Source organism: Pan troglodytes, chromosome 7 (genome assembly GCF_028858775.2).
Source record: "Pan troglodytes isolate AG18354 chromosome 7, NHGRI_mPanTro3-v2.0_pri, whole genome shotgun sequence".
NCBI lineage: Eukaryota > Metazoa > Chordata > Mammalia > Primates > Hominidae > Pan > Pan troglodytes.
The window spans coordinates 152873845-152884951 of NC_072405.2; the positions used below are offsets into that span (position 1 = coordinate 152873845).

At 63.0% G+C, this 11107-nt stretch overlaps 1 protein-coding gene across 12 annotated transcripts in view; it reads left to right on the forward strand.

Annotated features, from left to right (window-relative positions):
- The window catches only part of ADGRB1 (adhesion G protein-coupled receptor B1), a 99183-nt gene extending 93161 nt beyond the window's left edge, over positions 1–6022 (forward strand). For 3 of the 12 annotated variants that reach the window (XM_054657046.2, XM_054657052.2, XM_054657047.2), the window contains 4 exons: positions 394–448; positions 2959–3665; positions 4438–4743; positions 5232–6022. In XM_054657046.2, coding sequence (XP_054513021.2) covers positions 394–448; positions 2959–3665; positions 4438–4743; positions 5232–5432 — 1269 coding nt within the window. In that variant the 3' untranslated portion in view covers positions 5433–6022. The remainder of the gene's footprint in view (positions 1–393; positions 449–2958; positions 3666–4437; positions 4744–5231) is intronic. The other 9 variants (XM_016959964.4, XM_054657056.1, XM_054657053.2 and 6 more) reach the window with 8 other exon arrangements.
- The last annotated feature ends 5085 nt before the right edge of the window (positions 6023–11107 follow it).

Below are 11107 nucleotides of genomic sequence, written 5' to 3' on the forward strand. Positions count from 1 at the left end.
CACGCACCTCAGAAACACACACACAGCCACATACAGAAATACACACGCATGTACGTGTACAAAACACTCAGATGCATTCTCTCACGTTTACAAACACCTGAATCCACACGCAAACACAGGGACACAAATTCACCCACTTATACACAGACATATCCACAAACACGCACGCATACTCACACTCACACACGCATCCACCCAGAGACACAAATGCCCACCACACAGGCAGGTGCATGGGGAGGCATGGTCGCCCACGTGGGGCACTGGGCTGTGGACATGGACAGGGGTTCCTCGGGGCAGCAGGAGCACCGTGGCCCTCCCGAGCGGTCTGTGCACGCGTGCACACACCCCCGCTCCCAGAGGCGCTCACCCTGCCCTGTTGTCTCTGTCCTACAGACCGACTTCGAGAAGGACGTGGATCTGGCCTGTAGATCAGGTGAGCGCCCGACAGGTGAGAGGACAGTGCCAGCCCGGCCCCCTGCACGGCCCCACTCCACGCCTCCGCCTGTGCCTCCCCCACATCACCCATCCCTGTCCATTCCTGCTGCCCCCACCCACACCCAGCCACACCGTCAGGCCCACCCGGACCCAGGGGACCTGCCCTGGGGGCCCAGCCTTCCACCCCCGCCCACTTCCTGAGGCCGAAGGAGGGTCCATGGGGCATGATCAGAAGCTTCCAGAACACTGCCCTGGCACTCCTGCTGGGCAGGTGCCTGTGGAGCCCCTGGCTGCGTCCCCTGCCCACCTGACATCTCTTCCTCTGTCGTGGCCCCAGCGAGGAGCACAGCCCCACCCTAGTGCCGCTCCCCCCACCTGCCTCCTGCCCACCGCCCTCTAGCACCTGTGTTCTGTGCCACCTTCATTTCCTCATTGCCAGTCCCAGCAGGGGCAGAAGTGAGTGGGGCTTTCAGGCTAGGGGGACAACGGGGAGCAAGAGGAAGGCGGGGAGAAGGACCCACCATGGAGCCCCCGGCCAGTGCTGAGCTTCCTGGAACCAAGTGCAAAAAACGAACGACTGCCCAATAAAGGAAGCTCCGCCGCCCATCCCCAAGCATCAGACTGCGAGGGTCTGTTTCTGTCCCCACCACTGTTCTGTGAACCAGGTCCTGAGGCAGTGACAGGCAGTGGCTTTCTGAGCTGTGGAGAGGCCAATGGACCATGCTCCCTCTGGTCATTTAGATATTTGAAGAGCACCTTCTCTAGAGACAGCCCTGGCAGAGGAGCTGGGACAGCCCCAGGTGGGGAGTGTGTGCTGGTGCCAGTTGGGCCCCAGGAGGGCTTCCTGGAGGAAGTGACTTCAGGGCTGGGCTGAATGGGAGCTGGACAAAAAGCACCTTCTGCCCCCTTGGGGTCTCCTGTGAACCAGTCCCACAGCCTCTCAGAGGGGTGACCCTAGGACTTGGGGCCTCAGGTGGCTTGGGTGTATGTGGGCCTCTCTGAGCCCCTGATTCCCTTTCATTCATGCGCTGGCTACAGCGCCTGGTGGATCCACATGCAGCTGGTGGATGCGCCATGAGCAGCTGGTGCTGAGCGCCTGGGAGCTTCCTCAGAGCAGGAGGGTGGGCGGGGTGCCAGCGAGGGGCCTGGGCCTGGGGGGAGCTTGGCTTTTATTGTGCCCCAAGGTGGGTACATGCGAGGGAGGCACATAGACCCCTCACGTGCCAGGCGCTCGTTCTGCCTTGTGGGGAGCAAAGTGTGAGGTGTGTGGGAGGTCGGGAGCCCCAGGGTCTGTGCGGGGTGGGGCGGCCTTGGGGACGTGCGTCCCGAGAGTGCTGTGGCTGTCTGGGTGGGGCATGTGGGTCTGACGGGGAGGATGACGGGTCACTCTTGGGTAGGGACGAGGGGAGGGGCGGGGCTGAAAATGGGCACAGGGTGTTGCTGTCCAGAGGGTGGAGGAGAGGACCAGGCCGGGAGCATGGCCTGCTGAGCTCTGAGGGGGACGGGGAAGCCTGTGTTCGGGAGAGAGTGACCCCTGGCTAGGCAGCTCGGGGGGCATTGGTGACCCTGGGGCCCGCGTGCCTGGCAAGGTGGCTGAAGGGAGCAGCTGGTGAACACAGGCACCCAGGGCTGGCTTGGCGTGGTGGGTAACCATCTGCCAGCCTGCACGGGGCAGGACACAGGGGGCAGGCCAGGCTTCCCAGGAAGGGCCCTGGGGTCTGGATCTTTGGAGACTGGGGCTTGGAGAAAGGAGGGGTGTGGAGGGTGGGCACCCCTCTGTCAGGGGCAGGCGGCTGGGTCAGAGTCAGCTTGGGGCTCTCCGCCAGCCAGTAGGGGCTAGATTCATTGGCAGGAAGTCGGGGGCAAACTGGAGCCCCACTCAGAGGTCAAGGCGGCTGGGCCCCTTGCAACTGACCAGAGACAGAGTCAGAGGTGTCTGGGTATGGGGACCTCTCTCCAGGGACCAGGCGGCCCTCAGGGCAGAGCGGGGAGGCTTGCAGGCCCCAGGGGCAGCGATGCAGGAAGGGCTGTGACAGAGGGCCAGGGCCTCGTGGCTGCACTCAGCACCACTGGGCTCCCGCACACTGCCCCCCACCCACACAAGGGCCAGGGCCGTGGGCGTCAGGAGCATTGGAGGGCTGGCTGGGCTCTGCCACCAGAACAGACCGTTCTGCCTGTGTCCCTGTGCTTCCGGGAGTCAAGGCCGCCCTCGCCTGCTCTTCTCAGCGCTGGGGAGGGCAGTGTGTGGGTGACAGCCATTTGTCTTCTTGGGGCCAGTGGAGAGGGCCACCCTGTGTGGCAGCCTCATCTAAGGACACAGGAACCCTAGGGGCCGTAGCGCCAGGCTTGGGTAGGGTGGTACCTGCAGTCGGCCCTCCGATCAGTATCCAGCAGGACCTGGCCGGGGTCTCCCAGGAGGTGGCGGCCTCGCAGGGCAGACTGGGCCCCTCTCCTGCTGGGGACCGTCCTACACCATCCTCACCCCCAAACCTGTCCCCGCTGTCTCCCCCGCGGCCCCTGCAGTGCTGAACAAGGACATCGCGGCCTGCCGCACTGCCACCATCACGGGCACACTGAAGCGGCCGTCTCTGCCCGAGGAGGAGAAGCTGAAGCTGGCCCATGCCAAGGGGCCGCCCACCAATTTCAACAGCCTGCCGGCCAACGTGTCCAAGCTGCACCTGCACGGCTCACCCCGCTACCCCGGCGGGCCCCTGCCCGACTTCCCCAACCACTCACTGACCCTCAAGAGGGACAAGGCACCCAAGTCCTCCTTCGTCGGTGACGGGGACATCTTCAAGAAGCTGGACTCGGAGCTGAGCCGGGCCCAGGAGAAGGCTCTGGACACGAGCTACGTGATCCTGCCCACGGCCACGGCCACGCTGCGGCCCAAGCCCAAGGAGGAGCCCAAGTACAGCATCCACATTGACCAGATGCCGCAGACCCGCCTCATCCACCTCAGCACGGCCCCCGAGGCCAGCCTCCCCGCCCGCAGCCCGCCCTCCCGCCAGCCCCCCAGCAGCGGGCCCCCCGAGGCACCCCCTGCCCAGCCCCCACCGCCTCCGCCCCCACCGCCACCACCTCCCCAGCAGCCCCTGCCCCCACCGCCCAATCTGGAGCCGGCACCCCCCAGCCTGGGGGATCCCGGGGAGCCTGCCGCCCATCCGGGACCCAGCACGGGGCCCAGCACCAAGAACGAGAATGTCGCCACCTTGTCTGTGAGCTCCCTGGAGGTGAGGGGGGCAGGGGTGGGCCACACCCCAGCCAGCGAGGGCAGGGCTGCAGCAGCTGGGTCACCCCTGCAGCAGCTGGGTCACCCCTGCTGGGTGGGACCCCCACGCCGTCAGCGGGGCGGGCTGGCTCTGCCTCCTAGCTACACCCCCCACCCCTGGCCCTGCTGGGTGTGCTGAGTATGTCTGACGTGTGGTCCCCACCCTAGGCTTGGCAGGGTGGTCTCACCCCATTTCAAAGGGGCTCAGGGACCCACAGTCTGGACCCACAGAGCAGGACCTGCACCTCGCACAGTCGCTAGTCCAGCCCTTGGGGCAGCCTGGCAGCACATACCTGCCTAGGTCAGCCTGGAGCCTGCAGCTGACCCGGCCTCAGTCAGCCTGTAGGATGTGGTTTTTGGGGGAGCCCGTCCCCACAGGATATGCTCCCACCACCTGGCTCCTGGCCTCTGGTGATGCTGCCCTGTGTCCCTGAGTTCTCTGTCGGGGGACCCAGCCATGTGGCCCCAAGTTCAGGTCTCCTTGATCCTGGGGAGTGTGTCCCGGGCAGGCGAGCCGGACACCCCAGCCCAGCCTTGGTGCTGCTCGCTGGCACCCAGCGCATAGCTGGAGGAGCTGCCTCAGTGTGCCCCCAGGCATGTCCCCTGGGTCTGGCCTGGTCCCTGAAGGCAGGCATGGGGCGAGTGAGTCCCTGATGCCCTCAGTCTGAGGCAGGGAGAGGCGTGGACTTGTCAGGGACCCTTGGCGAATGTTCGCAAACCCCTTCTCCCTGCAGCGGCGGAAGTCGCGGTATGCAGAACTGGACTTTGAGGTGAGTTCTGGTGTCCCCCACCACCAGACAGTTAGGGCCAGATGTGCTCTGGGCTCCCACACGGCCAGGCAGCTCCCCGGCAGCCAGGGGACGGGCGGGGCAGGCAGGATGGGCCATGCCCTCCTCCTGGCCCAGGACTCACTGCCCAGACCCCGCCTGCAGAAGATCATGCACACCCGGAAGCGGCACCAAGACATGTTCCAGGACCTGAACCGGAAGCTGCAGCACGCAGCGGAGAAGGACAAGGAGGTGCTGGGGCCGGACAGCAAGGTCTGGAGGGCAGGGAGGGGCTGGGTGGGGAGAGCCCTTAGGTCAGGCCGCTGTCTCCCTTCTTCCCTGGATTTGCGCACTTCATTCATTCATTCATTCATTCATTCATTCGCCCATCCCTGAGGGCTGGCCTGACCCTGCCATGCCAGACTCTGGAGGCCATGGCCATACTGGGAGCTGAGCGGTCACGAGCCTGCTCCTGGGGCCAGGGGTCTGGATTGGGGTGGAGCCAATCCAGGGCAGGGTCCCCACAGCCTGACCCGACCGTGGGGTTCGCAACCTCTGCCAAGGCTGGGGAGAGGATCTGTGCCTGCCGCTGCCCAGCTCTGTTCTGGGCTCTTGTCCTGAAAGCCTCATCCTGTCCCCTGTCCCCTGTCCCCCACCTCCCGTCCCTTCCTCACTGATTCGTGTCTGCCTCCTCCCCGCTACTCCTCCGGGTCATGGCTCTCCCTCCGGGCCCCACCCCTCCTGCACCACGGGCCACCCAGCAGCCGGAAAAGCAGCAGACGCCCAACAAGAGGCCCTGGGAGAGCCTCCGGAAAGCCCACGGGACGCCCACGTGGGTGAAGAAGGAGCTGGAGCCGCTGCAGCCGTCGCCGCTGGAGCTTCGCAGCGTGGAGTGGGAGAGGTCGGGCGCCACGATCCCGCTGGTGGGCCAGGACATCATCGACCTCCAGACCGAGGTCTGAGCGGGTGGGCGGCGGCCACGCACTGGGCCATGGAGGAGGGATGCTGCTCCGCCCGCTCCTGCCGCAGACGGGCACAGACACGCTCGCGGGCGGCGGGCCAGGCCCGCACCCCGGCCTCAGGGCGCTCAGACGGCGGCCAGGCACAGGGCCCGCAGTGCTGGGACCAGAGCCAGATGCAGGACAGGAGGCGGCCCGGCCAGCGGGCACAGGGCACCAGAGGCCGAAGGTGCCTCAGACTCTGCCCTCCTCGGGCCGAGGCCCAGCGGGCAGATGGGCGGACGGCTGTGGACCGTGGACAGGCCCAGCGTGGCCAGCGTCCCAGGGTACCCGCCTGAGCTCCTGCTGCGGAGGAGCTGCCTGCTTGGCCCGGCCGGCCTGGCACCGTTTTTTAAACACCCCCATCCCTCGGGAAGCAGCCAGCTCCCCACACCTTCCAGGGCCCTAGGCCCCTCCTAGACCCAGGTGGAGAGCACAGCCCTCCGACCCTCGTGGCCCCCAGGGGCAGGACTGAGTCCCCTCCAGGAAGAAGCAGGGGGGAATCTATTTTTTCTCTCCTTTTCTTTTCTTCAATAAAAAGAATTAAAAACCCATCTCTCTGTGTGGCCTCCCTCTGTGCGGCCCGGGGCCCTGACCCAGCCCTGGCTGCTGGGGTGAAGTCCTCTGCCTGGCCTTGGTGTCCCCGCATCCCTGGGCCAGGAGGACTGTGGAGGCCAGGTGGGCCCTGCAGCTCCTGCTTTGCCCTGGGCCTGGACGTCTGGGCCTTGGACTCCCAGGCCAGCGGTCACGTGGCTCCCAAGGCATCCCCTCTCCCTGGGGCTCTGGGAACATTCAGGGAACCCCAAGTGCTGGTGCCCTTGGCTCCCCCCGACCCTTCTCAGTACATGAGCTTCACACAGCTCTTAGGCCCCTTGGTGGGGACACATTTCACTCCCCTTGTTCCTTGAGTCATTTTCAGGAGGGACAGCATGAACACACCAATTCTTTAAAACAGTCTGACACAGTGGAAATGCATGTGGGGGCAGGGACTCCAGGGGAGGGAGGAAGCCTCCCTCTCAGTGCTCCCACCTCCTTCCCGCCCACCTGGGGCTCTGCCCTCCTCTGCTCCTGCCTCTGCCCTGGGGCAGGCACAGTTCTGGGTCCCCTCTTCATTGCTGGGGCACTTCCTGTCTCCAGGCCTCGGCCCTGTCTGTCCGGGGAGGCATGGGGAGCATATGTGAACACCCCTAGGCTGTCCCCCACCGGCCCAGAAGGAGGACCCTCCTTCCCCACACCCTCCTCCCACCCCAGGAGCTTTGAGATGCACGTCCTGCCTCCCTCTGTGTCTCCAGCAGGGGGCAGCCTGAGCCCCCGAAGGGAGCCTAGTTGGGGGAAGCCACAAGGCTGGCAGGGACAATAGCGGGGAAGGAGGGGCCCCCCTCCGACTGTGCGCTGCACCCTGCAGGGCCCCAGGACCGGGAGAAAATGCTGCACAGAGCCTGGGCCTGGAGAGCAATGCGCGCCAAGCTGCAGAGGCGGCTACAGCCTAGCACCCCCTCGCCCCTACAGCCTCAACTGTGCCCTGTCACTCCTGACCCCAGAGTCCTCACCAGCAGACAGGGCGGGACGGGGAAGGTGCTTGGAGGGTGCAGTGACCACAGTGACCATGGGTGATCACAGATGGTCACGTGTGGCCATGACTGACTGCATTGAGTGGGTGGACGTTGAGCAGATGACCGGGAACGGGGTGGTGTGTCTGCAGTAGCCCAGAGGAGATGGTGCAAAGTCACCGGGTTCCAGCAGTTGAGAAGCACAGTCCCTGAGCTGTGGATCTGAGCACCCCAGAAAACCAGAATGTTTTGACGAGATTGGACAACAAAACCTGATGGAAACCGAGTCACACTACATATCTAAAGCTCCTTTGAACTGCTGCACGCACACACACATATGTTCTGCAGCAGGGATGCTGATGCACTTTACTATGCCCCTCCCAGGATACTAAGTGAAATATCACACACATCACACCTTCTTTCTTAACCCGGACAGATCCCACTTGGCACCAGGGTTTCAGATGAGAGGCTGTGGACTGTGGTCCCTTCCTCATCCTAAGTTACGGAAAGAACCTGGGAGGCCCCTGGGAAGCAGGTGGAGAAAGCGCTGAGCACCCAGCTCCTCCCCTGCAGAAGGCAGCACAGAGCCTGGGGCAGGTTCTGGAGGTGGGGCTTCCACTCAGGTCACCCCGTCCTTGTGGAGTGGCCAGAACAAGTTCTTGGCCAGCTCCCTGACCTCCTGGCCCCATGTTCACACCCAGTAACAGGAGAAGCTGCAACAAAACAAAACAACAAATCACAAGAAAGGACCCAAGCCACACAACCCTGCATGCGAAGGAAGCAACTCAGGTCAGCATGAGCCGCTGGGGTCAGACACACAGAGTGACCAGGGGCAGGAGCAACTCAGGACAGTGTGAGCCGCTGGGGTCAGACACACAGAGTGACCAGGGGCAGGAGCAACTCAGGACAGTGTGAGCCGCTGGGGTCAGACACACAGAGTGACCAGGGGCAGGGCTCAGTGTGTGGCCAGGGTCAGGGCTCACAGTGTGACCAGGTCAGGGATTAGCCTGTGACCAGAATAAGGGTTCAGCCTGTGGCCGGAATCAGGGCTCAGAGTGGCCAAGGTCAGGGCTCAACGTGTGATCAGGGGCAGGGCTCAGTGTCCCCATGGTGAAGACTAAGTCTCAGCCAGAGTCCCGTTTCTCCTTCACTGTGGTCCACCCCTCCCAGAAGGCCATGTCTGTGCCAGGAGAGGCTATATCCCATGTCCTGCCCGACCCCAATGTTCACAGCTGTTCAGTATTCTGTGACCTCTCACGATGACGCATCACAGAAATTGCTCTCTTCCCCCTGTCTCTCAGAGCAGGAAGCTGGCCAGGGATCATCCCAGGAGATTCATCAACCCTTGAGCCCTGCTTGCGTCTGCCCCAGGCACCTTCTTATGGTGAGCCCCGTGCTGGGCAGTGCTTTGGGCCAGAGGCCACGGAGATGGTCCAAGCTGGAACAGGCGCCTCTTCCCAAACTTCTGCTGCTTTCCCTCTGCTTCATCCAGCTGCTCGGAGTGATGGGCTCTTGACACTGAGCAAGGCAGGGACCATGATTCTGTCTGTAGGGGAGGACACGCAGACTCCGGGTGGCTGGTGTCCCACAGGCTTCGAGAGCGAGGCTGTACCCGCAACCCAGCTCCCCCACCTTGAATTCCCTGACCCTCCCCACAATGGGTTGCTTTCCTGTGGACACCAGTGTCATGTCCATCTGCCACTGCCTCCACCCGAAGCTACTTCTTTCCTGTGGAGTCCAGGGCTGAACAGTTTGCCAGAAAGATCTTCAGGGGCCTTGTGTTTACTCTATTGTCTTGGCTTCCTTGTATAAGTGCCACTCTCCTCAGCAACTTGTCACTGGTGAAGCTGAGACCACCTCCTCTGACACCCTCCATCTGTCACCATCAGCGGCACCTGCCCTAGGGAGAACTGCAGGGCTGAGAATGGTGGAGGCACTGTGATTGGCAGGAGCACTGTGGGGGCCAAAGGTGGTGGTGACAGTTTTGTGGACAGATCTGGGGCTGCAGATATTGGTGGTTGTGATGATGATGATGATAATGATGGTGACAGTAGTGCTGATGGTGATAATGGTGGTGATGGTTGCGACGGTGATAGTGGTAATGATGGTGATGATGGTGATGGTGATGATGGTGATAGTGGTAATGATGGTGATGATGGTGATGATGGTGGTGATAATGATGATGATGGTGGTGATGGTGATGGTGCTGGAGAGTGATTTTGGGTGCTGGTGATGCCCAAGACAGCAGCCACCACAGTATCTGTTGTAATGATGGTGCTTATAGGCTTGGAAATTATTATCTTGCCAGCTTACTCTGTTCCTCACTCATAAACTGGGAGCGTCTGGAGGATGGATGGGTGGATAGATGGAAGGATGGATGGGTGGAAGGGTGGATGGGTGGATAGATGGATAGATGGATGGATGAATGGATGGATGAATGGGGGATGGATGGATAGTGATGAATGGATGGATAGATGGACATGTGGATGGATGAATGGGTAGATGAATGGATGGGTGGATGAGTGGGTGGATGGATGGGGGATGGATGGATGGTAGATGGATGGATGGTGGATGGATGAATGGTGGATGGATGGATGGGGGATGGATGGGGGATGGATGGGTAGATGGAAGAAAGGATACATAAGGACAATGACTAGAGTCTCTGAGTCACCTGGAGGTGGAGCAGACAGGAGTGGCAGCCACCCAGGCGCTGTGCGTCTCGTCAGCACCCACACTCCTGAGATGTGGAGGAAGCTCCTTCGCACCTAACTCCTATCTGCTCATTCCCCTTCCTGTCGCCGACACAAACAATGCCAGAAGGGGAAGGAAGCCTAAGAAGGTTTCCCCACCCCCTGCACCAAGTGGCTTTGTCTCTAGGCAGGCCAGAGGCTCTTTCTGGCAAGGCCCTTCACAACCACCTCTCTCACCCCACTTCCCTGGCCCCAATCCAGCAGTAATAGAGCTTGCTGTCAGGAAGTCTTTCCGTGAGTCAAACCTGCATGCCTTAGGCTGCAACGTGAGGGCCCCTGTTCCCCTCAGCAGACTCTGCTCTTCGGTTCTCCCTCTTCCCCTTCTCCATCCTGACTGACCACCCCCCCCACCAACCACCACCACTGTCTGGGCTGCATCACGACCATTTAGTGGGGCCATCCCCTAACCTCTCTTGGTCTCATTCAGCATGAAGGCCTGACCCTCCCGCTGGGCCCACCCACCTCCCCAGGCCCTGCTTCCCAGAGGGCTCAACTCCAGAGGAGCAATTGCATAGTGTGCGTCCTACTCCAGAATTTGTTCCAAAACCTTCCATTAGCCAGGAGTTCCCTTTTCAGCCCTGCTGCCCTGACCCCCAGCTCCCTATGATCTGTCCTGAGACTGGGAGTAGGGGAGGCATCTGCGTGGGGGTCCATGGCCTGGAGAGGCCTCAGCCTGGAGCGGGAGTGCAGGACCTGGAGAGGCCTCGGCCTGGAGGGGGAGTGCAGGGCCTGGAGAGGCCTCGGCCTGGAGGGGGAGTGCAGGGCCTGGAGGGGGAGGGCAGGGCCTGGAGGGGGAGTGCAGGGCCTGGAGAGGCCTCGGCCTGGAGGGGGAGTGCAGGGCCTGGAGGGGGAGGGCAGGGCCTAGAGGGGGAGTGCAGGGCCTGGAGAGGCCTCGGCCTGGAGGGGGAGGGCAGGGCCTGGAGGGGGAGGGCAGGGCCTGGAGGGGGAGTGCAGGGCCTGGAGGGGGAGTGCAGGGCCTGGAGAGGCCTCAGCCTGGAGGGGGAGTGCAGGGCCTGGAGGGGGAGGGCAGGGCCTGGAGGGGGAGTGCAGGGCCTGGAGAGGCCTCGGCCTGGAGGGGGAGTGCAGGGCCTGGAGGGGGAGTGCAGGGCCTGGAGAGGCCTCAGCCTGGAGGGGGAGTGCAGGGCCTGGAGGGGGAGAGCAGGGCCTGGAGGAGGAGGGCAGGGCCTGGAGGGGGAGTGCAGGGCCTGGAGAGGCCTGGGCCTGTGTCTGGAGTGCAGAGCCTGGAGGGCCCCTGGCAGGGGGTTCTGAAGTGCCCTGAGGTGACAGAGCAGCTGGTGTCTCACCCAGGCACTGCCTGCACCCCTCCAGCTGCTCACCG